Raw genomic sequence first — 24,984 nt, 5'->3', positions numbered from 1 at the left:
CAGGGTCTAACATCTGCGATCGACTGGTCGTGTACAACACCTAGTCATCGACAGCCGTAGCTATGGCAATTGATCTGGTAGCCTCCAAGTCGCTCTGCAACTGTCCTATCTTGGACTCCAGTGCAGCTACGCAGTCTACCCCCAGAGGCAGACGAAGATAATCGTGACCGCCGACAACCGCTTTAAGGATAGCTTGTGCAGCTTTGTCAGGGTCTCCCTTGCACATGTCTGGAGTAGAGAGGTTTCGAGATCCGGCGACCATCTGCGCCATTGGGGTATCCTTGTAGGCCTCGCTGAAGCCGTTATTGCCATCATACTGAGCCGGAGTGATGATCTTGCTCGAGAAGGGCGTACGGAATGCACCCGGCTCCACGATGAGAACCTTGATGCCGAAGGACTTGACCTCGTAGGAAAGGGACTCGTGGACAGCCTCGATAGCAAATTTACTGGCGGAATACATAGCTCGACAAGGGCGGGCTATGAAGCTGTTTAGGTGCGCACATGTCTCTGAATTAGAATGACAACTGTGTTTCAGGACGAGGAGAGAAGCCGATGGAGGGAGGGGGGATTGGCGTACCCAGCACCACTGCTGATCAGGACAATGTTACCAGAGCCTTTTGCACGCATGGTAGGGAGACAGGCTCGCACGGTGCGGAGAGGGCCATAGAAGTTGACTTCCATTTGGTCGCGGACTTCGTCCTCGCTGCGCATGTCCACAGGTAAGCGACTTTCAACACGATCAAAACACCCCGTGGAGAGCGCCTACTGACCTTGTATCTTCCACGACACCAATGAACGCATAGCCCGCGTTGTTGACGAGCACGTCAACATCGTGTTCTTGACAGCATTTGGAAAATTGATCGAAGGCATTCTTATGGGCGGGATCTAAAGCGATCCAGATCCCACCATTGGCGGAGAACTCAGGAGAGCCATTTTCAGCCTTGCCAACGTCGCGGGTGGTTCCAATGACCTTGTAGCCAGCCTTGAGAGCCTCCAAAGCAAGCGATTTGCCAAAGCCCGATGAGGCGCCGGTGATCAGCCAGGTGGACGGACGCGCTGCTGCCATGTTGATTGTTGATGCAGGATTTAATCGACTGTGGCCAGAAAAGCTAGTATATCAGCAGTTCACTGTGGTACTCATATATGAGGACTACCTCAGGTGTCGAGCGGCGGTCCTTGCGGAGTTAAGAACTGAAGTGGCCGAAGTACCCATCTAGTACCGTGTAGACCTATCTGATCTGTATATAGGGAGTACCAAGCGTCACCTGTAGGAACAGAACCTACTGTCTGTTGCTGTGGGCCAACAAAGCTAGTATTTGCAGTCAGCAGTTCACAGTAGTATGAGTACGAGGTGTCGAGCAGCGGTCCTACCGGAGTTAAGAACTGAAATAGCCGAAAGTCTCACAGAATACCATGTATACCTATCTGACCTGTGGATAGCAGGATTGAAGGTTTACTTACTGAGGAGTACCGAGCGTCACCTCTGGGAACAGAACTAAATATCTGTGAGCTATTTGGAAAGAAGTACGGATACGTAGTAGTCAGTGTCTGAGGCGCATGTAGTTCACGATAAAAGCTCCGCCGTACATCACGTGGCTTGCCCTCGGTGTCGTCGGGTTCGCAACCCCGAGCCTCCGTCATAGTACGGAGTATAGACACATAGAGTAGCATGGAGCTCGGGTAGTTGCGGGAACATGGAGGTGACGGAGGCGGACATGGGGATGGAGACGGATGGATTATGAAATATGTAACCACCCAACACAGCCAGCACACTTTGTTCTACTCCGTACATGGCCTTATCTCCCTATCACAATTCCTTGTCGCTTATCGCAGGCTAGAATAGTCGACGGTGCCCTCGTAGCTGCTGGAGCATCTTCTTCTGGTGTCGGTGAGAAGGCGAACAATTCGGTTCCAGCATCATGCCTCGGTCAACTTCTCCGCCCGTCGATAGAATGGTGGCAATGGCTCAAGGTTCTGTCGCAACACCCGAGTCCGGAAATGCCAGATTGCATTCCTCAGCTGGTAGCCCATATGCTTGCGGGTGCTGACGCTGAACACTTGGTCGAGTTCCTCCAGGGTGAGGGCCTAGAGATGTCAGTCAGAATTGTAGCTGCGAACCCTCAAACTTGTGGAATGCCCACCTTTGTCTCGGGGACAAACATCAGGATTAGGAACCAGAGGATGATACACCACGCCGCATACCAGCCGAAAGCGCCTTGGGGCTTGAACGCACCCAGGAGATGTGGCCAGGTAAAACTCAGGATGAAGTTGAAGCACCACGTGGTTGCCGTAGCAAACGACATGCCCACGTCTCTGACATGAACTGGGAACGCCTCCGCCGAATAGGTGAATGGTACAGGGCCTTCCCCGGGCGAATAGAACACCTCGAAAAGATACATTCCTGTCGTCACCATGCCTACTTCGGCTTTGGCATTTTTGAACCAGAAGCTGAAACCTGTCCACAAGAGGAAGAGGGCTAGAAAGGGGAACGTGAACAGTAGCAGGTTGCGCCGCCCCCACCGGTCGATGGTGAATATCGCCGGGATGGCAAACACCCAGTTCAGTATGCCCGTCCCCATGGATGCCAATAGCGCCGATGTCGTGGAGTAGCCGGATTCAATGAAGATTGTCGTGCTGTAGTACGCAATGACTGCCTCCATATCAGTCTCGTCCTCGACGATCAGCCGTTTGAGCCTGCTTCACTTACCATTCACCCCGCAAAACTGCTGGCCAAACATGACAATAAAGCTGGCCAGTGCTGCCCGTCTATTGCGTGGAACAGTAAAGAGTTCGATAAACTGTGTGAAGAGATTTTTGCCGTGATGGACCTCGCGCTCGAGTTCGACACCGACATATGTATAATAAGTATCCCGAGCCGCCTGCAGGTCCGTGAATCTCAAACGTTGGAATGACCGGAATGCCTTTTCTGACTTATAGTGCTGGATGTACCATCTGCCAGGTACGTCAGTACCGGGGTTTGACCAGCACGTTGACCAGTTGCTTACCTGGGGCTTTCGGGACAAAAATAGACTTGAGCGCAAACTATTAGGGGAAGCACCACTGTGCTACCAAGCATGAGCCTCCAGCCGAGATCTGGATCTAAACCACCAAATGCAACGCCCATTATGTTGCCCAGCATAATTCCTGATACAACATTCATGTTAGAATTGTCCAGAGCAGCAGCAAGTCCTGGGGCTTACCAAAGGCCGTCCACATCTGCCATTGCATAACCAGGGCTCCACGGATCGGCGCCGGGGCGCACTCAGCCGAGTAGACTGGAACAGTTGAAGACTTTGGACCGATTCCGAAACCTGCAGCGAAAGTCAGAGCACGCCTCGAAAGGAGCAAGCCAGTGCAGGTACTGTACCGAGAACAAAACGAGCCAGGAATAAGTTGACCCATGAATTGCAGACTCCTTCCCACACAGAGGCCACTGCGGCAATGAAGCACGAGATGAAAATGGTCCCCCGGCGAGCAAAGATCTTGTTCATAGGCTCTGTCACCCAGCAGCCGATCACCGCACACGCCAAGTATGGCGCCCCGACGACTAATCCCGTGATCGAGAGAACCATATTCTCGGAGAATCGATCGGTAGTAATGTTGAGCTGCTTGAGGTACAGGGCCTGTGCTCCGTTGTTGACCGTTTCATCCATCCCCTGAACGGCAGCCGCCAGGGAGCACATGATGACCAACCAGTAGAGAGTGAAGGGTTGAGACCATCGATGCGTGTGCTCCCGTGTAAGAACGTCGCGATCTTCCTGCGACAGCTCAGGAATGCTCTCGAAATTCTTCGGGCTTTGTGCAACCAGGGCCCCTTTCTTGAAGACATCGACGTATTCCAACAGATTGTTGTCTCTGCAGAAGGTCTCGACGTTTTGTAGCAGCTGCTCCTTGGGGATGCCGCTCAGAGGATTCTCAAATGCTGCGCTCAGGTGGTCCGCGTCGAACTGCGTGAAGCTCCTCTTGCGAGGAGGCTGGGCATTTTCGACATTCGTTGCCGTTCTGCCGCTGGAGAGTGACCGTTTTTCCCGAGTATGTGCTTCCTGGGCAGCCATCTTGGGCAAGGAAGGGCAGTTCAGATGTGATAATCACCGTGTCTGGGCCCAGTGGCAGCAAATTCCAAGGGATTTTATGCTATCCAGGTAGAGAAAATACCGCGAGAAGATAGATATAATAGCATCAAGCGGACAAGAGGCGATACAGCTCAGCTTGAATATCTTTTTTCTGACCACTCACCTCGCTATGTAGATGTCCAAGAGGACTTGATCACAAGATACATTTGGCTCGCCCAGGGCAACTATCAACGTCATAGCCTGTGTGAGGCCACCAAGGCCACCGCTCGCCATCTTCTCAAGATGTCCGTGGGCTCGTGGCAGACTCTGATGAGGAGGTGCAGGCGAAGCTTCGGTCGAGTCAATCGTTCCTAGATTGAGGTCTAGTGGCATGCTCGGGCAGGACGGCGGAACATTCGAAGCCAGGATGACATGTTGATCACGAAGGCCGTTGGCGCCGTCCAGGTGGCAACGTGTGCGTGGGCGGCGTTGATCGAGATCTCCCAGCCCAGTGGTGGGAGTTGAAGTTGGGCGCAGTCTGAAATGCACTCTATCACATGTCTGGTGGGGTGGCTACCCCCCGGGGACTTACTCCTCCACCACAATGACGGATGACGTCAGCGCCTTCCCACAAGGCTGCGATCTTCACTTCGCGTGTGAATAGTTCCAGGGACTATACCGTGCTCAAAGCCTTGCAACCTATGGCAGAATCGGGGCGGATCCCGCTTCTGGACTTCCCGGCTATTCAGCAATGTGCTGTAGTCACTATAAGGATGGCACCCAGATGGTATAGAAGATACCTGTACAAAAGAAGAGACCATACGTATTCTTTTGTATAGTACCCTCTATCCATATTCGTGCGTGCTCAGGATTTCACTGGCTATTCATCAGCTCATCAGTCATGGACTTTCTCTCGAAGATTGTTTCCATCATCATGTCAGCCTTCTCCCTGCAGAGATTCGTCCCATCCTCCAACACTCTCCAAGCACATCTTGACCTGTGCTTTCTTCGCCTGCAATGCCCTGCCTAATGCCTCGGACCACTGCTCTTCGATCACCGTCACTTGCTGCTTCAACTCAGCCGTGGCCGAAGCCTCTTGCTCATCTCGCCATCTTTTCAGGTCGCTGTCTGGACTTGCGTCCTCTAGCTTGTCTGCCGCCTTAGTCGCGTCAGCAGCTTCACTAGCTCGATATTGCGCTCCAATGAGGGCTCCCTTGACTTCGTGCAGCAAACAGTGGAGGCTGATTTGTGACTCGATGAACTGGTATGTCGATTTGTCCGCATGTTCCAGAAGCGAATATAGGTATTGTTGCGGGAATGTGTGATAGCTTGGGTTTTCCGCATACTCGGACTCTGGTATGGCGATGGCTCCCAGCTGCTCCGGTGCATCTGGCAACCTCTGCACCAAATCATGAAGGCCGGGAGCGATATCCCAGAAGGCAGACGACTGCAGCTCTACCTCTTGAGCAACATTTTCCGCAACTAGCCGAACAAAGTCTTCGCAACGCACAACCGCCTCTGCAAAGAAGCTCTTGCGTCGCTCGAACCCATCTTGTGTGAAGAAACCCTCCGTGTCTCGGATTTTATCCAGGTTGTGGACTTGGCGGTAAGGAAGCAGGACAATGGCCTTGTACTTGTTGTTACGTTCACTCAGAAGGTCAAAGATCTCTCTGTGCATGTGCTCCCGGGTCTCAAAGAGCCATTTTAGTTGAGTGAGATATTCCAGGATCTCTGGCATGGCGTCTCCCTCTTGCTGTGCGCGGTCAACATTTTGAGCATGCATTTCTACCCCGAGCTCCTCAGTCAAGTCCTTGATCCCAGCACTAAGTTGGGCAACACGATCGTTCAACATATCATGCATTGGGTTGATCAGCACATCTTGCAGCGTATCGAACTCGGCTTGCAAGCAGGCCTTCTCAGCCTTGTGGTCTTCTGTTCGTAGAGCTTGCTCCGCTTCAGCCGCTTCAGCGTAAGTGATGCTACCTTCCTTAATTTGCACTTGGACCTGGACCTGGAAAGACTGCTGTCGCTCACTGGATTTGCGCACATGTTCGGCGCGTAGCGCCTCAACAGCCACTTGGTACCGGGATCTTCGGTTCTCTAATTCATTCAAGTCACTCAATGCTCGGACGGCATTACGATACGTCGCCAGTCTCGGATGCCCGTTAGTTATAGCGGGATAGTGCCTTGGATATGGTGGAGGCAGTGTAATGAATCGTGAAATGTCGAGCAGCGGCAGGGCCGGCGGATCGGCGAGGGGTTCGTAGGTTGTGGCGTGGGTGACCTCGTCACCGTAGATGCCCAGGGTGTCTGGGTTGGCTTTTTCCTCAGGGTACGCATCGTCCGCCTGGTAAGTCTCATGGGAATCTCTGGGCGTTGCCGCTTCCGACAGAATCTCTTCAACCGAAAGCGTAGAGAGACCCATGTACTTGGACTCCCTTTTGGTTCTTTTCATCTTCTTTGCGACACCATCACTTTCGGATCTAGTTTGAGACTGCCACCATTGGCTGGCCGTCCGACCACGAGAGCTCAGCTCGTCGTTGCTCATACTAGCAATTGGCGAGAGAGCTGGGCGGAACTCATTCCACCATAGACCTTCCGGACGCTGAGATACATCAATCTCGGTACCCTGCTGTCCTGAGGCGTTTTTCTTATGGCTCGTTAGGCTGGTCTCCATAGCGATGTCGCTGGTACCCCCATCGAATAGAAGCTGTTTAGCTGCTTCCATGTCGAAATTTCCCTCCACGAATGGTGCAGGATAGCGTTGCCTTCGAATCTGGGATTCTTCAACCATGAAATCCACGAAAAGCTGCAAACGTTCCAAATCGGAGGCGGCGTGGCTTTCCTGTAGCAAGAACTCGTGATGTCGATGCGACGCTTCCGCGATGAAAGGGTCTATCTCGCCTTGTCCCAGTTCAGAAACTGAAGATGCGGTCGATGGAAGAACGCTGTGAGCGGAGGTTGGGTTCTTTTGACTAAGTGGAGGGGTCGGGAGTGCTTTGGAAGCAGCCCTTCGTGCACCAATGCCGGTGTTTGCTGCGGTGGTGAAAGATGAACTGCGGTCATTTGTGGAGAGGTATGGCGAACTGCGACCTTCGTGGAGCTGGACATGCTGGGTCGATATGCCAGGTGTTCGGATGCCATACATCCTAGTCTCTGAGTCGAGTGCTCCAGCACCGGTGGATTCAAGAGTCGGCGAAGGATCATTGCTGTAGACAGACGGACTTATAGCATCGGCCCACGGATCGGTCTCAATGGTCAAAGCACTACTTTCTGCTGCTTGTCCTTCATACACGCTTCGTCGATTTTTCCGCCGCTCAAGCAGACCTTTGGCCGAAGAGACCCGAAGGGCAGAACTTCGGCTTAGTGCTCCAGAGAAAGAAACGGGTCTATCGAGATTGGTCGTCTCAATGTGCAGCGGCATTGGTGCTTTTGCTGCTGGTCGATCTGAGATATCATCACTCCAATTTGCTGGAGTTGGAGGGAGCGGACTCAGGACCGGTGGCCGCAATGGCACGCGATAGTTGTTTGGCTGAGAGCCGAATGCCGTATTGTGCACTCGAGCAAAACTCCGAACTCCAGTTGCACTCTGAGACCTCGACGAGGATGGAGGTGGTCCTGGAGGCGGACCCGGTAACGGCATTCCAGGCAGCCAGCTCCCGTGCCTGGAGGATGATGCCGGCCTTGAAGCATCCCGGCTATGGCTTGATTCTCCTTGAGAAGAGATTGCCCCTGTGGACGCTGCCCTCCTGGCCGCGGGAGGTTGCGGTAGGTGACCGGTGTGGTCTTGAGTGGTCTCCCAGGCGATCGAAGCCACATTTTGTTGCGCGGCCGTCGTGTTTATCATGAGAGATGCCACAGAAATCGGCCTTGTGACACCCAAAGAAGACTCGCGCCGGGAATCATTGAGCTGCGAGGCAATGCTCAACTGGGCCATTCGTGAATCTAGTTTATTGGTCCGGTCAGGTTGCCTGAAGTTTTGACTGTTCATTGCACTGGTGATACCCTGGTCTCCCTCACCCGTCGACATCGATGCTGTGTTTGTCGGAGTTGGTGTGTGTGAGGAGCTCCCACCTACACGGGTCGAGTCAGTGGGTGAGATCGCCGGACCAGCACTGGTGCACACAGCGGTGCTCTGCGTCGAAGGAGCCGTGTATGGAGGAGGTGGGTTGGTAAATCCATCTGTGTCACACATTAGACACGCTCGACTCGACAGTTTTCAGTCCGATCTCTGGCAATGAAAATACCCTCAGCGTGAAGTCCATGATTGTGATCCTCCAATACTATTGAGGCTCGATGACTCCCACCAGCCCACTCCCTGGGATCATACGGCACATTGTAATTTCCCGATGCTCTTGCGGCCATAGGAAACAGGCTCCTCGGACTGGGGCCTGGGGACGCAGAATACGTAGGGGAGAATGGGCCATACAACGAAGTCGCCGATATGGGGGTGTGAGCCACGAGACCACCAGCAGACCCAACGTTGACGGTCAATGTAGTTTGACGCGGGACGCTCCCAGGCCGTACTGGAGAGCTTGTAAATTGACCATCCCTCTGAGGTCGCGGCGGTGGAGGAGGAGGAGGAGGAGGGGGGAGAGGAAGGCAAGTTATGGAGTGTCTAGGTGACAGTTGCGCCTCTTCGGCTGCAGGCAGAGGTCGCCTTTTGAAACATGAGAACAGGCTCCGTCACAGGCAAGAATCACATACATAGTCATGGGAGTTCTCGCCCAACCACCGATTTGGAAGATTGGTGGGTTAAGCGCCCATATTGATCATGTCACATCTGCTGATTGCCGGGGATAGGATATTTGGACAGTGGACGCCATATCGTCGGGTCTCGCGAAATATGTGAAGAACATGGATGTATTAACAATAAAAGCAGAAATTAAAAATCATCACATCTGAAAAGGTACAGCAGTGGAAGGTGATTGATAGCAGTGGAACTGCGAACGATCGCATAAGAGTGTTCTATTCTTGCCCTCGAGGCAGCAACTAAAGGGTAACTCGCTTAGCCAGGCAAACGGCGTTCTTATTGCCAGAGAATATTTGGGCAGCTGGGGTTCGCTGGGTGGGATAATGCAGATGGGTTGCTGATGGATAAGACCTAGTTGCATGAACCCACGATGCATAAGGGATGGTGTCGGCTGGGAGACTGAGTGTGAGAGGGCGCAGACAGCTAAGGTTGGGCTGTTGGAAGTGTGATGGCGCAGAGATGTCTGGCGGTTATTCAGACGGGCAGCCAATTAATGCGGCGAACAGGCTGCTAGTCACCCTGCAGAGTGATCCAAATACAGCAGCAACTTAACACCAGATAGGACTAGTCCATTCTGCCTCGTTTCGGAGAAGCTTAGCCGGAACAGTCACATGACATGCATTGTAGCCTTATATGACAGTAGGGAGTATAATTACAGCTAGAGTTTTTGTCATCAATCATCTTACATCTCATTCAGGTTCATCTTTGATAATAATACAATCGTCGTCGTCCTTCTCCCGCTTGATGAAATTCCTCTCCGCAACCCTTCGCCCGTTCTTGCCCAAGACCTCGCTGGCAAAGACCACCGTCTCCACGCCGGCGGGGATTCTCTCTTCCTCGCCCTCGGGCAAGGCATCGATGTCGATCTCCATGCCCAGGAGGCTCTTCAAGATGACCTCTGCCCCGGCCTTGCTCATGACCAAGTTTTTCTCCTTGCACCGCTCGTCGCAGATACACTCCGTACAGCCCTCGAGGCAGTGACACGTCGCAACGCGCTGCACCGCACGTTCGAGCAGCAGATCAATGTACTCGAAAGCTTTAGCTGCTATCCCCGAGCCTGCGGCGCCTCCCTTGGCATCGTAGAACGTGAGTCGGGCCGGCCGTTTGCGTTGAGTCTCTTTTTTGGCAAACTCTTTGAGCGCATTCTTGCATTCCGTGCGCACGTCGCCAGGCATGCTGACAACAAACTGCGGCATCAGACTCATGAGCGCGTGTTCGGCGGCGTGGATCCCCGCTGCAAGGTTGAGCCGCTTTTGTTGAAAGATCTCAAGTGCATACTTTGGGATGTCAAGCCACAGCCCCCGAGAGTAGATGTCGATGGGCGGATTATCCACCGCGACAGCGTCCAAGATACGGCGCTTCTGGTCAACCTTGAAAAAGCCAAAGACTACGGCATGCACCTTGATCCGGCCAAAATATGCTTTGGTCAGTGAATTAGGAGACACACGACGGACCTGCTCCGTCTCGATCGGGTCGACATCCGTAAAGTCTCTCTGCTGAGTAGTCCAGTCCACCTTCACCAATTGCACGCGGGCCAATTTGCGCTCCGGTGAGAATTCCTTCACCATGTACGTCTTGCCTTGATGTAGGAAGATTCCGCCGTCATAGAGTGTGAAGAATGCTCGAGACGCTTCGACTTCTTCGAGCACGACATTGCGGCCATGGGTAATGTCGATCACAGCAAAGTGGTCTTCTTCGGTATCCCGGATGGCAACGCATCTGGATGGAAGAGGTCGGAATCTCTCGTTGCAATGATAAAATCCCGTCGAGTCTTGGGACAAGCGTTCCGCACATATTTCTGGCAACATCTTCCCTAGAAACTTGGTGTCCTCATCGGGTTGGATTGGCATTTCAAACGCAGCGCATTGTACATGCCCTTCAACCACAAGCTCATTGTGTAGATCGACCTGCAGTTCGCAATTCGGCTTCGTAAAGATTTCGTCTGGGTTCTGCATATAGTATTGATCCACAGCAAAACAATCACCAACAAGAACGGAAAGCGAGTCTCGATTTCGTCTTCCAGCACGACCACTTTGCTGCCGGAGGTTGGAAATTGTATAGGGGAACCCCATTGTAACGACAGCGTCAAGAGAACCAATATCGACACCTAGTTCTAGAGCAGTGGTTGCGATAATCCCCATGAGCTTGCCACCGAACATCTCCGCTTCAATTCGCCGACGATCCTGGGCTGCATATCCCCCACGGTAGCCCATGACCAGAGCTGCACATTCTGGTCTCTCAAGGTTAGTGAACTCGGTTTTCACCGCGGCTAACAAAACTTCGCATTGCTTGCGAACCCGACAGAAGGCTATGGTCCGTACACCACGCAAAATGAGTTGGCATATCAGTCTTGCAGTCTCGGCAAACGCGTCTCCTCGGCCTGAGGAAGGATCTCCTGGATCTTTATAGGGCGTATTCCAGCAAATGAATTCCTTGCGTCCAGATGGTGAGCCGTCGAAATCCGTTAGCTTGACATCCTCAACACCAAAAATTGTCTTCATATGCTCTTCAGGGTTTGCCACCGTTGCGGAACACGAAATGAATTTGACCTTACGATTTCCAAGGGCCGCACATATCCGTCGTAGTCGTCGCATGATGAATGCTACATGTGATCCGAAGAGACCGTTGTAAACGTGCAACTCATCGACGACGACAAACTTAAGATTTCGAAGGAAGGTCCTCCATCCGCTCTCTTGGGGTAGGATGGTAATATGAAGCATATCTGGGTTCGTAAAAATGATCCTGCCTTCTTCCCGGATCAGATTTCGTTCAGCCATGGGCGTATCGCCGTCGAAAGTTTCCACCATGACAGTTTCGAACCCCGGGATATACTGCAACAACTCCTTCATGCTTCGTCGCTGGTCCTGAGCAAGGGCTTTTGTCGGAAAGATGTACATGCCTCGACTTTGAGGGTCGTTTTCGAGTTCGTGCAGCATCGGTATCTGGTAGATTAACGACTTTCCAGAGCTAGTGGATGTTGATACAATCACGTTGTGCCCGTCATGCAAGTTGTTGATGGCTTCTGCTTGATGGGAGTAAAGCTGTGTGATGCCCCTGCTATTGTAGAGGGCATTGACCAAATTCTGCGACAACTGGAAATTAAGCTCGCCATATATGGCCGGTTGGGGATCGAATACGCGGTGACCATCAGGAACGATCTGATTTGCGTACCATTCCAGCTCAGTCATCTCTTTGATGATGTCGGATATCGATTCGCGCTCTTTTGGTATGGATTTCGGCAGACCCATACTCTCAGGTCCAGGTGTAGTTGGAGGGCTCAAGGAAGGATACGGGATGTGTTGGCGCCCCAGGTCCAAAATCTTTTCGACGGGGTCCTTTTGCTCTTCCGCGCATTCGTTGAGAAAAGCATTTATGGCAGAAGTAAATTTGGTGTTGCGTTTTTCAATGAGTGTCAACATGGATTTTTGACTGAAAACTGGCATTTTTAGGTCTTCGTTTCGTAACTTTTGAGTAGCTTTAGTAGGCTGGCCAGTTTTCGGATCAACCACTTGTCTCTTCAGATCACCATCGATAAACTCGAAAAGCAGTAATTCTTTGGCAATTCCGGACTTGTCATTGAGGGCGCTCTTATCTTCTGCTAACGACCGAAAATAATCGGCTCTTCCACCTCGGATTCCATCATCTTCTCCCATAATAGTGACCATCAAATGCTCCTCATCGACATATGCAAAGTGGATGGCACGAGGCACCAACGCCTTCACCTGCGCTACATCTTCCTCGAGTAGGGGTCTTTTGATGTGACCTTCCACCGCAGACTTAATATTATCCCATGTTGTGGCAAAATGCTTCCGCGTGCAACAAAAAGTGTATACCAGGTTCAGAGCCTTGTGCAGTTGCAAGAGGTACTTGAAATGGTCAGGCCAAGGGATGTCGGACTCGATCAGATTCGTAGACGAGCTTCGGAGGAGGTGGGCAGGCTTGGATCCAGATTTAGTTCTTCTGGGCTTGGTTCCACCATCGTGTGTCTTTGTCGATACTGTTGTAGTTGTGGTATCGGCGACGGCGGGTGAGTCAGTCGTGGTCTCCGAGGCGTCGTCTTTGTCCTTGGTCTGGCGTTTTCGCTTGCGATTGACCACCTGCCGCGAGACGGTGGCACCTTGCAGTCTGGCCATTAGACATGCGAGGGAAGTCTGTCTGCATCGACTGGCATACAAGATGTAGCCAGGAGCGCAGACAATGACTGGTATTCCCGGAGCATGTTTGGCCACATGAAAAAGGGCTACAAGTCTCCCAGCCAATCATGACGTATGCCAAGGAAGCGCGTAAAGTGGTTTTCGACGCGTTATTATGTGAGAGGAATATAACTCATTCTCGACTCTATGAACTACAATGAAACAAAGCAGCGAACAGTACTGCTTGTAGCAGTATAGCTAGCTTTATCAGCGTTAAAGGTTTGGTTCAAATGCTCCCGCATCGCCTGCATAACTATGACTGTGCAACTCAGCAACTCAAGCAGGTCTGATGTAGGCCTTATCGGCTGTGGGAAGGTAACTATTCACCAGGTTGATAGGCCTTAGGTCATCGCAGTGTACAAGGGACGTTCCTCCCATGTAAGTCTACTTTGATGGTGGAGTGAATCCCCTATCGCCGTCCTTTCAAGCGGGCAAAGACAAAAAAATTTATACTGATCAAAGGGCCAAAAACACTTCCCTCGAACGCCTCACATGACTAGTATTGTGGGCATTCAAGAGAAGTGAAACTCCACTGAAGGGGTTTTTTTTGATCTTATGAACCAAGTTCCATGAACAAGGCTCGAGAACGTGCCATGGCACCAACTGAGCCAGGTTCCATGAACGAGGCTCTAGCTGGATTTTTGCTCTTAGGTATGAACCAAGTTCCATGAACGAGGCTCGAACCGATGTACCAACAAGTAACCAGGGACGCATCTTCCATGAAGAGCGTCAACCTGTAATTACCAACCCAAATCAGGGACGCATCTTCCATGAAGAGCATCAACCTGTGTGTCTAATCGAACCATGTTCCCATGAACGAGGTTCTTATCTCTCTGGTCTCATTCTTCGAAGTTACCGCATTTCCAAGGCCGAGGTGTCGACCATTACACCATTGGCCTTGGAAACTTGGACGGCTTCTCTGAATGTGAAAGGATATTACGGGGGAATAATATTTAATGGCCAAGGCAAGTGTTATGGTGAATTGCCAGTGTGAAGCCGAAAAGGAGGGTTAGTTATTGGCTAGCCTTCTTGTCTTCACTCAATTCAACAGGGTGTATTCACCGCTCTCCCTATTAAGCCAACCAAACTAAGCCAGCAGTGTTATTGTGGCTGATGCATTGTTGCAGCTACCTCAATGATCACTTCGTTCACCCTGTTAGCATTGTCAACTGCCTTGTTTGACACTCTTTATACTGCCGACCTTTGTCCTGTGACAATCCCGGTCTTCGCAATGTCACTCGTCTGCTTGTTAGCTTTCATTTGCTGTCACTTCTACTATACGTTTACTGAATCTACGGAATATGCAAACACACTGAACTCGAAATCTCTACATTTGTTCCACGCGTCCCCTAAACATCTCCAAACCATAGGATATTGTCACAACTATAAGCAACCACCAAATCCGCAAATTCTTGCAACTGAATATGGCGTCCAACATACTCATTGCGCTGCTGGTCAGCGCAACCGTCAGGACCTCTCGCGCCCAAGAACCACCTCCTACAAACTACCAACTCGTGAAGAACTACACGGGCCAAACATTTTTCGACGATTTCAAATTCTTTTCCGACCACGACCCCACGAACGGATTCGTCAAATATGTCGATCTAGAGACCGCGAACCAAACTGGACTGGCTGGGTTGGCCTCCAGTGAAACCTTCGAAAATGCCATCTACCTCGGTGTCGACTGGTGGTCGCTGAACGTCACACCCGATGGCCGTCCGTCGACGCGGGTTGAGAGCATAGACACGTTCAACCATTCTCTATGGGTTGCGGATATCAAACATATGCCAGGAGGAGTGTGTGGGAGCTGGCCTGCGTTTTGGCTTCTCGGACAAGGTGCTCCTTGGCCACAAGCCGGAGAAATCGACATCATGGAAGGTATCAACACACAGAACGTCAATAAGATGGTCCTACACGCCGACACTGGGGTCCGTGTCTTCAACGTCACCGGGGCACCATACTCCAACCAGACGCAGATGCGAGGGACGTTGTCCAGTCTAGATTGTAGCCTTGACACAGCCGGCAATTCGGGCTGCGTCGCAGAAGGCTCTTGGAACAACTTCGGCACCGACTACAACGCAGCCGGGGGCAGTGTCGTGGCTACCGAGTTCAGCAGCGACGGAATCAAGATCTGGAATTTCCAACGGGACAGCATCCCCGAAAACATCGTGTCCGGCATGCCCGATCCCTACGACGCTTCGGGTGTCTGGGGCCCACCGGATGCCATGTTTGTGAGCAGCGGTAACCAGACGTTCGACAAGCATTTCTTCGACCTCAAGATCATATTCAACATTGCACTGTGCGGCGACTGGATCGAGCAGACCTGGAATACCTCCGAGTGTGCTTCTCTCGCCCCGACCTGCCGGGACTATGTTGCCAACAACCCAACGGCCTTCAAAGATGTGTACTGGGCCATTGGGGGCGTCCAAGTATATCAACAAGCCAATTCCACGTGCACCTCTACGCCTGTGCCGAGTCTGTCGAGTCCCACACCCGGCTCAGGCCATGCAAGACGTCGCCGGCATTCTCGAGGTTTCAGGCATTCGTGAACACAGACGTCATCTCTCTAGCTCGGCCTCTATTACGGCATTCTGGAAGTTGGAATTTCTGGGTAGCACAGCAAGAGTTAGTGATTTAGTCATGCATACTGGGCTTGTAGTTCTTGAATATCGATGACAGACAGCACTGGCAATCTAACTTGTCCAAGATACAAGATACAATACATGGGCCTCGAGGCTGATAAACAGAAATAGGATGCAATCTTCAAGAAGTATATTCCACGGGCAAAAAGATACCGCGCCTGAGGTTACTTGATCGTAAGATAGATATCTGTCTACTTGGTAACCAAATCCAATACTCCCATACACTATATGTGCTTCAGAGTACAGTACTTCACCGTAAATATCCCCCATCCTTACCACTCCGTTAGAGCAGAGCTTCTCTGTCCGCAAGCAGCCTATCTGATATCTGACGCGTTAACGCGACGCGGGAAAGGAAATGTAAAGTGCATGCATGAGCCGCACCGACCTGGGAAGCCGAGACGACAGCCAGACACTGCAAACCCAACTGAGACGTCAAGAGCAAAGCAATAATTTATATCTTGTGCGTCCTTTAAGTCCAGGCGAGCAATCGATCTCTACGTTATTATATCCTGCGCCTAGTCGCCAGACACCACTCCGCATTTGTCTTCCTACTTGACCATCACCAATCGTGCACCCACCAGATTGACTACTTGACTAATAAATTGCCTGAACGATCGATTCGATGAAGAGAGGGTCATCATGCCGGCCTCCTCTGCCATCCACCAGTCCCTCAGCGTCCTCCTCCCCAGCCACGCAGCAAAATTGCCGTCGCAATTGGTGCATCTGTCCGAGTCGCTGCTCGCGCAGTCGCGCCAACGGGCGTCGCACCTGAAAACCGACGAAGAGATCGCCCGGGCCTATGCGTGCTGCGAGATTGCGTGCAAGCGGTTGCGCGCGCAGTGTCGCCTACCAGCCGTCAAGGCCGGTGGGGCACCGTGTAAGCCGGCCGTGTATAAGAAGCTGGTGACTTTTCTAGAGAGAGTGTTAGACACGGACGTCACAGCGAGTATAGCCACACCAAAGGCGAAGACTCCTACGACTGGCAAAAGAAAGGCCACCGAGGCGGAGCTTGACCTTGAGCTTGAAGACGAACCTAACGAAACACCGTCTAAGAGGCCGAGAAACAATCACACACCGTCTACGACACCGAGGAACGCCGCATTTCTCAAGGCCACCTCGAGAAAGAAGAATACAACCGCTTCACAAGAGAATCAAGATGGAACTCAACAGGAAGCACCAGCTTTCGTGGTGCCCTCGATCCGCAAACTGTGCAGAACGTTTGCGACCCCTCTACTCGCTGCGCATGTGTACACGGGGACATGTATCGTCCTGAAGCTGACAGGGCTATGGCCGCGTGATGAAGAAGCCGAGGACGATGACAGGGACGAGGACGAGAATGGAACAGGGACAGGAATTGCCTCAGGGATTGGCACGGGACAACCCCCTTCTTCACAAGGCTCCTCCTCCGATGAGACCGTCATGGGCCTCCTGATCGCATTATACCTGATGACCCTGACGCGCATGCAGACCGCCAAGATGACGGCGCCCATTTACAAGGCGACATGCGCCAAAAGCGTCCAAGTACTCTCGTACCAACCCGGCACGGATGGTGTGGAGGCGTGGATCCGGAGGATCAATCGCGAAGGGTACTGTCGTGGCCAGGACTGGTGGGACAGTGTGCCTGAGTCGGTATTTAACTTCGATCCTCCTGACAGCAGTGCTACCGGTGCCCGCCAGAGTGGCGGTAAGCGTGCTGTCGGGGGAAGCAAAGCGAATGTAGAGAGCGAGCATGCTGAGCTGGCCCACGAAGGGGATGAGGATGAGGATGAGGATGGCATAATATCCACCACCCGCAAATCTAGACGCAGGGAGACCGTCTCTCGGGGAGCACGAGAAGCCGAGCGAACGGATGAGGATGAAGACGACGACGATCCCGAAGGCGTCCTACTTCCCGGTCTGGCTACGATGATGCAGCACGCAGTGGACTTCACGAGTGAAGACCGAACGCAGGACTTTGACGCGTGGAAAAGGACGTTTCTTAGGAAGCTCGACAGATTGGATAACGCGGCTGCGGCTGCGGCTGGAAAGCCAAAGCCGGCCAGAGTCAGTGCCGGTAGGAGGCTGGCCGTCAAGTGAAACCTCACTCTACGATTGAGACAAACGGGGTGCGATAGCCTGAGACGGGACGGCCGTCATGCGGCATGATTGCAAAGAAACGAAATAGAAGTGGTGCGCGACCAAGGCATCCAGCCATTGCATAGTACTGTATGTATCCGATGATATCTTACATTTTCCTTCCCCTTCTCGCGGGCCATTCTGAGATGAGATGCGATCGAACTCAGTCCGGACTGGACTGGGACTCGGGACTCGGTGCAACGATTGAAAGGTTGCACCAGCCTTGCGAGCTATGAAGCAGCCTGTCATGGACTGTAGAAACAACCTATGCAAGTCGCCCACATAATTAGGTGACCTGGAGGTCCTAAGCCCCCAAATCGGTGTCATGACTCGAATACATGTAAGCAGAAGGGCCGCTGGGGTAGACGTCAACCCCCGTGCCCCCCATTGCCGACAACAGAAATCGGAAACCGTGATGGTCTAGTCTGGCGTGCATGCCCATCAGCGATGATCGAGACCGGGCGACAGCGCACTCGGTCCACATGGATCTTGTCAATCCTCGACGCATGGCAGCTCACCAGCGTCCACCACGACCTCGTCCTCGTCCTCGACCGCCGCCTCCGCCTCCGCCTCCGCCTCGCCCGCCATGACCATGGCCACGACCGCCTCCACCCCCACCCCCACCTCGGCCTCTAGCACCTCCATGTCCGTGCCCGTGTCCGCCTGACTGTCTGCGGGAGAATCTGCTCTCATAAGCTAGATATTCTGGTCGATCTGGCCGTGGGCCTTGGCTCTTTCTGAAATTGCGCTCCCCTTCGCTGATATCGAATTTGTTCTCGATCCCAATCAATTCGCAGTAGGCGCTGGTCTGAGGATTCGTAACTTCTGTCGGCATAGCAGTAGGTTCGACGTTGAGGTTAGGATCGTACACCGGCGCCGTGATGGAAAAATTCTCCGGAACCAGCAGCTTACCAGGCCTAACAACATGTTCGAAGATCCATTCTTGTTCCTTGACAATCTGATCTCGGTAATGTGCCTCGCCGCGGTGAGGGGGAACTCTGTCCGTCGGCAATCCACCCAGGGCGAGTTCGGAAGCGAAAACACGCTGGATGGCGAGCCATTCCGGATCGTAGGAAAGCTTGAGGGGCCCGACTATCTTTTGTTCATGAGACGTGGTCGAGCGGATTTCCAGAAGCTGTAGGAATTCTTGATATGCTTCACATTTGCCCAGGGCGAGGAATTCGGTCGTCTTGTTGGAGATTTCTGTGGGGAATGGGAGGCTCGGTGAGACTTCAATCTTCTCCTTCTCTTTCTGCGTGAACGTGCTGGATAAAGCTGCTAGCTGGGCTCGCATCTCTTCGGAGACTTCGTTTTCGCTTGGTTGGGGTTCCGGGTTTGGTGCAGCTGTGACTGGAAGCTGCGTCGAGTCCTCCATGGTACTGTCACCAGCTGACTCTGAGATTGGCGGTGGGAATGTCTCTGCAGAAGGATTCAGTGTAGAGTTGGGCGCCCCAGGCAGCAATTCTGGAGATTCGGGCGATCTGCTCGCGGGGGTAGGTATGGACAGCTCTGCAAGAAAAGCCGCAGCATGTGCATTGAGCTTGACACCGCCGTCCTCACTCTCCTCCGATGTACTGACAGAGAATAGTCCACGTTTCCCCGCGGTGTCTTGATCGGCACCACTGTGGAGTTTCGCTTCGGGTATGGGAAGAGGAGTTGCTTGAGAAGTTGTGGTGCTGTTTCTACCAGTTGCCACGAGCTCATCCTCGTCGCTCATATCGATATCAATCGCGTCTGGATTTTCGACAACAGCATCCGGTGCCTCTGGTAGACTAGCTTGTGCGCCGTCGAGCTGGTCTCTAGCGTAGACGAGTGCAGGGCCAGAGCTTTTCTGACCTGGAGCTAACCCTTGAGATGCAGAGTCGAGTCGTTGTCTCTTGACAGGCCTCGAAAAGAAGCACCCATCGAGGTTGGGGATAGCATTGCCACGATTTTCAGGCTTGACTTCACTCTGAGTTGTCGAGATGAGCTGACGATCGGATCCTGCATCACTGCCGACCTGCTTGAAGGTCTCTTGGAACGAGTATTGGGGCGTAGACCGGATACCTGTTCTCTCTTCCTCCCGCCGCCGACTTTCTTTGTCCTGCAGGATCTTATCTCTTTCTTCAGCATCGTCACGTTGAGCAGACACGTGAAACTGTTGCCATGCCGAAACCCGTTGACGTGCCTCAGGGGTAGGAAGAGCGTCGTGGGTGCGACTCAATGAGCTTGAGACGGAAGAAGGGTTCGAGAGGTGCCCAGCCTTGGCTTTCTTTGCCGTATGCTGGTCAGGAGAGTTGTGGGATCGTAAGTTGGATGTCGACTTTCTAGATGAAGACCCTCCAGTCTGGTCATGCTGAAGAATGGCGGCATATCTGGTGTGCAGATGTGCAGAGAACCAGTATGGAGGTCTAAGCCAATCCAGACATTCTCGTGCCGCTGGATTACCTAGCTTCCCGGACTGTGAATCAACCCCAAATCCTTTCTTTGCTTTGAAAAGCCATTCATAGTCTCCATGCATCTCAATGCCCTGTGGCCAGTCATGCGAGAGACCTATATCGACCTGTGAGCGGATTGACAGTAGTTTCCTAACATCAAGTTCTCGAACATGGTAGATACTCGAAGTATCCTCTCGATTGTATGGAAGCCGCTCGAAGTGAGGTTTTGGGTAATCGTAGCCCTTCCATATGCCGCTCAGCCCCGCTATTCTGAGAGGGCCAAATCGGACTACATTGGCAGCGCCGAGGTAGTAGATGTTGGGCGCAACCCATCCTCCGTAGTAGAGTTCGAACAGATGGTTGCTGGCTTCGTGGTTGCCTCCAATGAAAATGGTCAAGTAAGGTGCAGTTCTGGCGCCACTGTAGTATTCATGGAAATCTGCCATGCGTCGGTACTTTTGTGGCATCGAGGTGACGTTGAGGTCGTGCTGGTTTCTGACTGCCTAGAGGAAAGTCTTTAGCCAATTGGTAAGCACGGGGCGTTGAGCGCGACAAACCTGAAAATCACCGCCAATGATTACCAGATCCACGCCGTCCCAGCCTTTGACTTGACAGGCTTCATCAATAGATGCATAGATTGCGTGCAGTGTCCCATGGGCCTAGAAGATCGTCAGCCTGGCTTGACCAGCGGGAGACAAGGATAGTCGCGGAAGAGACTTACGCAGCCCTCGATCGCGACTCTGACACTTCCTTTGTCTTCACTGGAGATCGCGGACACTGCCCCGTCTGGCGGCTGAGTTTCTGACATGGCGAATGGCCAAATCTGCAGGTCACTGGAGACCAGGTTCTTCTGGCAGAGTAGCTGATTACTTTGCTTATTTGGTGGTTGCGAAGGAGGCCAAAGGGCTAGCGAACAGTGGAGATGTGAAAAGACATTTCAGAACGCGTTCTGAACAAGGAGGTTAGCGTGTAACAGGAAACGGCAGGACACGCGTGGTCCAACCAGCGCAGGGGATTGCGCGGCTGAGATTCACAGGGAAGTTCGTGAAGTGAAGTGAAGTGAAGCAGGTGAAAGTCAGTGGTTCATAAATTCATGACTTCGATGTACTGCATTAGGTAAGCCTGGTAGGTAGTAGCACCAGTAGCGTGGTAGAAGTAGGTAATTAGCAGCGATAGTGATAATACTAATAGTAGTACAGTGCATAATGTCCATGTCTTGGCATCCCCCTGCGCCAGACTCACTCGACCTCGACCTCGACCACCGCTTTTAGAACGCTTCACGCTTCATGCTTCACGTCTCCTATCCAAAGAAAGACAAAGTTCCCAGTCCAGTAAACCCATATTCCATACACCGCCTTCAGCTCCACGTTGGACAACCCTGTCGCAAAGGGCTCGGGATCTCCTGCAGTCGAGCAGAGAACGACAGTGCGGCAAGATATGCCATGTCTGACTTGCGGCCGAGATCGAAAAGCCCTCCGATGCAATTGACGCAATGCTTGTAGAGGGTTTCGCCATCATCCGGTCCAACCCAGGGAGGAAGGGGCCCCGATTGGCAGTCGCTAAGCCACCTCAGGAATCTATCCGCGCTCCTTGCGAAACAGCGAATCAAGATCTCCGTCCACGGCTCGGTCAGGATAGCCCCGTCGCTGAGGGTGGTATGGAAGTCGCGAGACTGGTGAAAGCTGGAATCATGACGAGGTCTTCCAACTCGACAGAGCTCCGCCACCTGAAATGCGCTAGTCTTCCTGATCTCAAAGACAAGTCGGCACGACTGTCGCAGTTCGCCGTAGAGGGTGTCTCCCTTGTGATGTTGATCAATCTGCTCTAGACAATCGGAAAGCAGGAACGCTCCAAGGTGCCAGTGACCTAGGAGGATTGTATACCAAGACTGGATGCGGGGGGAAAGCTCGTCATGGTGCTTCAAACACCTGAGCATCAAGTCGCCGTAGGTTGCGTTCCAGTGCTCATAGACGGTCAAGGCTTCAACGATGCCTGCCTCGACTCTCCTGGCTGTAGCTCTTTTGAATAGAAGATTCCGCAGCCGTTTCACTTTGCGGTATAGAAGAACCTTGATGGGAGTTGCGTCATTTAGGAGGTCACTCGCATACTCTGTCGAGAAGGGCCATGGTGAGCTGATTCTCAATTTGGTCAGCTTGTCTCTCTCCAGAAAGAACGAGCCCCACGGTGTCGTCTCGAGGCCATCATTATCTGGTAATGGGGGAGAAGGCCAAGCAGCAACGGATTGTTCTGCCTCGCACAGGCCCAAAGATACCGAGCTAGGAGGCTGGTTTGGATCCTCGGCTCGCAGGATGAGCGAATCCTCGTCCGAGACCACAAATGAACGTCCCTGGAGAGCAGCAACAAGTGTGTCGCACATCATCACCAGCCAAAACAGAAGGTTGAACGATTTACGGTCCGTGATGGACACCGGATGTGCCAGCTCTGCTCGTGATCCGGCACCGAGTTGCTCCAACCTTACCCTTTTGTCAGAGAGCCTCATCAGCGCGTTTTCAAGATAAATTGGGGGGCCCTGGAGATCTAGCAGCTCCTGAAGCTCTTCGAGCTCGCCCGAGTCTCGAGGGCCATGCACCTGCTTTGCAGAATTTGCAGTGATTCCGACAACCAAGTCGCCTTCGACGTTTTGTATCCCACCACCATTTAGACTGGAGTAAATACCGCTTCCTCGCTTAGCACGGAGCCTCCGAATCCTTGCATGATCCTCGCAGGGAAGGGGTTTCTGAGTGAAGGAGAACACTAGCTGCGCGAACATGACCCTAAATGAGTCAAGCCCGGCTGTCTCCTGCAAGAGGCGGTGCGCATCATTCCACAAGCGATGCTGGAGCGATCGATTGAAAGTAGGCGAGCGTTGTGCGTAGTCATTGATAGTACTGGTGGTACCATCGAGTGAATTAGTCATGCTTATTCGATCACTCGTGCTCGGCGCCCACTGGGCTGAAAATGCCATTATGGTAGCCTTGAGAGCACGAGATGCCGCTTGATTCTCTCGTGGGGTCAAGGGTCGTTCACGAAGTATGGAGTCTGGTCGATCCAACTGACAGATGCGTGAGATCAATGGAGTTTTCCATGCCGTCGTTGCCTCTCCGTCCATATTGTAACTGACTGGGGTCGGGTGATCGACTATACCTTCGTAAGTATACGGACACGTGCGTTCTGTCAGCCAGCAGGACAGGGCATTCTCCATGGTGTCGTGATATATGCGTGTCAAACTATCCACAATCAAGGACTTGTTCGTCTTCTCCGCCAGACGGTAGAGCATGGTACCCGATGAGGGGTCCGCTAAGGACGAAGATGACCGACGGGACGAATGACATTCGGAGCCTGGCGTGTTTCCTGGTAGGCGATCTATGCCGTCGTCGTTGTGCATTGCACCACCCATGGAGAAAATGCTGTCCGTCTCTTCGAAATCTTGTTCGGACAGATCGAAGTGAGCCAGATCCGCGGCGTTCAGGACTGACGCAGCATCTAGAGTCGATGTGTCATAGAGTTGCCCCTGGCCGCTGTCGGCCGGCGTTGGAAGAGCTGGAGGGGCCCACGAGGTGCTCGTTTCAGATGCACGACGCACTTCCTTACTGGCAGCTTCGTGATTCGGTGCTGTGAAATAGGAAGGGACCTCAAAAAGATCTTCGTTCGGGCAAGACAATATCTGATCACAGCAGGGCTGTTCTGAGATGTACAAGACCTTGGGAGAGAAGCCGGGCATTTGGGCTGATGTTGGCCGCCTATCAGAGGTGGCATGATTGTTTAGTGGGCTTTTCCACGGCGAAGACTCCTTAATGCTCTGGCTTGAGCCTAGTTGAGTTACCGTACGCCTGAGCTTCTCAAAAGTGCAGACCTTCCCGGTCCTTGCGCAATTGGAACAGACTTCTGCGGTGCCGAGGCCGGTCGCATCACAGGCTCGCTTGCTGCGGCGACATTGGTCGCAACAGTGGTTCTGGCGACGACGCGGCTTGGTGATTCCTTTGGCGGTATCACGCGGACAGGCAGCCATGTTGAGGATGAAGAAACGGCCGGGATTTGTCGATAACGGGCAGGCCGCTCGATGGTTGACACTCGGCAAGAATCATATGACGATGGAAGAAGAGATGGCTCGGGATGGACGGTGATACTAGTTAGATAGGTTGTAGAAGACGGCGAGGTGTCGAGATGTTGAGGTGTTGAGGTGTCGAGGTGCCGGCGAGGTGGTGGGCGGGGGTGGGTGCTGGGGGAGGATGTGCATGTTATTCAGCAGCAGATTTTGATGGAGAATGAATGAGTGAGATGGCCGCAGGCTGCGTCTGGGCTGCGTCCGGGACTCCGGGCTGATCTACCGCGACGAGTGAGACCCGTCACCCAATTGCCCCCAACCCGAGAGTCAGAGAGGCCAAGGAGGCGCCAGTCCCAGCGGGCTCTAGTGAAGGGTCGGAAGACTTCTCCCCAGACTCTTGCGCCCATTCAGCTCACACAGCCCCTAAGCCCCGCACTCGTCGCGCCACCGTCCGGTACGGGTGTCATCCCGCTGCGCCGTAGCCATAAATCCCGTTGGTACCTACATGTACCTAGATCCTAAGTACCTAGGTACGGAGCGCGACTACCTAGTAGTCATGGTACATAGAAGTGCTATGCTAGCACTAGGTACATGCTACTAAGGTAGCCCAGAAAGCTGCCGTGTCCATCACTGCAGGCGTTCGGTGTTCGAGGTGCCAGTGCTTGGTCATCCCTTGCCCCGGGTTTCATTCAACCCCCCCAGATATTGATCAAACCACACCCTGACCTGAGATCTGGCCTCACGCTAGGCTTGTCATTTACGCCCCA

General features: G+C 52.8%; 8 protein-coding genes across 8 annotated transcripts; 2 read left to right on the top strand and 6 right to left on the bottom strand.

Moving 5' to 3' along the window:
- Positions 1-40: 40 nt before the first annotated feature.
- Positions 41-1,066, bottom strand: A1O3_00927 (uncharacterized protein; the record flags this gene model as incomplete). Its single annotated transcript, XM_007731077.1, has 3 exons — positions 41-485; positions 578-703; positions 771-1,066. The coding sequence occupies 3 exons, from the start codon at positions 1,064-1,066 to the stop codon at positions 41-43; spliced, it is 867 nt and encodes a 288-aa protein (XP_007729267.1).
- An 851-nt stretch (positions 1,067-1,917) lies between these two features.
- On the bottom strand, positions 1,918-4,055 carry A1O3_00926 (uncharacterized protein; the record flags this gene model as incomplete). The annotated part of the gene is made up of 6 exons (XM_007731076.1): positions 1,918-2,085; positions 2,142-2,650; positions 2,708-2,952; positions 3,006-3,144; positions 3,201-3,311; positions 3,368-4,055. The coding sequence occupies 6 exons, from the start codon at positions 4,053-4,055 to the stop codon at positions 1,918-1,920; spliced, it is 1,860 nt and encodes a 619-aa protein (XP_007729266.1).
- Positions 4,056-4,989: 934 nt separating this feature from the next.
- A1O3_00925 (uncharacterized protein) lies at positions 4,990-8,082 on the bottom strand (the record flags this gene model as incomplete). The annotated part of the gene is made up of 1 exon (XM_007731075.1): positions 4,990-8,082. One exon carries the CDS (start codon positions 8,080-8,082, stop codon positions 4,990-4,992), a length of 3,093 nt encoding a protein of 1,030 aa, XP_007729265.1.
- A 1,412-nt stretch (positions 8,083-9,494) lies between these two features.
- A1O3_00924 (DEAD/DEAH box helicase domain-containing protein) lies at positions 9,495-12,938 on the bottom strand (the record flags this gene model as incomplete). The annotated part of the gene is made up of 1 exon (XM_007731074.1): positions 9,495-12,938. The coding sequence occupies one exon, from the start codon at positions 12,936-12,938 to the stop codon at positions 9,495-9,497; it is 3,444 nt and encodes a 1,147-aa protein (XP_007729264.1).
- A 1,484-nt stretch (positions 12,939-14,422) lies between these two features.
- On the top strand, positions 14,423-15,547 carry A1O3_00923 (uncharacterized protein; the record flags this gene model as incomplete). The annotated part of the gene is made up of 1 exon (XM_007731073.1): positions 14,423-15,547. One exon carries the CDS (start codon positions 14,423-14,425, stop codon positions 15,545-15,547), a length of 1,125 nt encoding a protein of 374 aa, XP_007729263.1.
- A 732-nt stretch (positions 15,548-16,279) lies between these two features.
- On the top strand, positions 16,280-17,716 carry A1O3_00922 (uncharacterized protein; the record flags this gene model as incomplete). Its single annotated transcript, XM_007731072.1, has 1 exon — positions 16,280-17,716. One exon carries the CDS (start codon positions 16,280-16,282, stop codon positions 17,714-17,716), a length of 1,437 nt encoding a protein of 478 aa, XP_007729262.1.
- A 553-nt stretch (positions 17,717-18,269) lies between these two features.
- On the bottom strand, positions 18,270-20,980 carry A1O3_00921 (uncharacterized protein; the record flags this gene model as incomplete). Its single annotated transcript, XM_007731071.1, has 3 exons — positions 18,270-20,675; positions 20,730-20,831; positions 20,894-20,980. The coding sequence occupies 3 exons, from the start codon at positions 20,978-20,980 to the stop codon at positions 18,270-18,272; spliced, it is 2,595 nt and encodes an 864-aa protein (XP_007729261.1).
- Positions 20,981-21,529: 549 nt separating this feature from the next.
- On the bottom strand, positions 21,530-24,181 carry A1O3_00920 (uncharacterized protein; the record flags this gene model as incomplete). The annotated part of the gene is made up of 1 exon (XM_007731070.1): positions 21,530-24,181. The coding sequence occupies one exon, from the start codon at positions 24,179-24,181 to the stop codon at positions 21,530-21,532; it is 2,652 nt and encodes an 883-aa protein (XP_007729260.1).
- Between the last annotated feature and the right edge of the window lie 803 nt (positions 24,182-24,984).

The sequence above is a fragment of the Capronia epimyces genome (genome assembly GCF_000585565.1).
Source record: "Capronia epimyces CBS 606.96 chromosome Unknown aczIQ-supercont1.1, whole genome shotgun sequence".
Lineage (NCBI taxonomy): Eukaryota > Fungi > Ascomycota > Eurotiomycetes > Chaetothyriales > Herpotrichiellaceae > Capronia > Capronia epimyces.
Note: the sequence above shows the minus strand (reverse complement) of the source record. Positions and strands in the feature narration are given on the sequence as shown.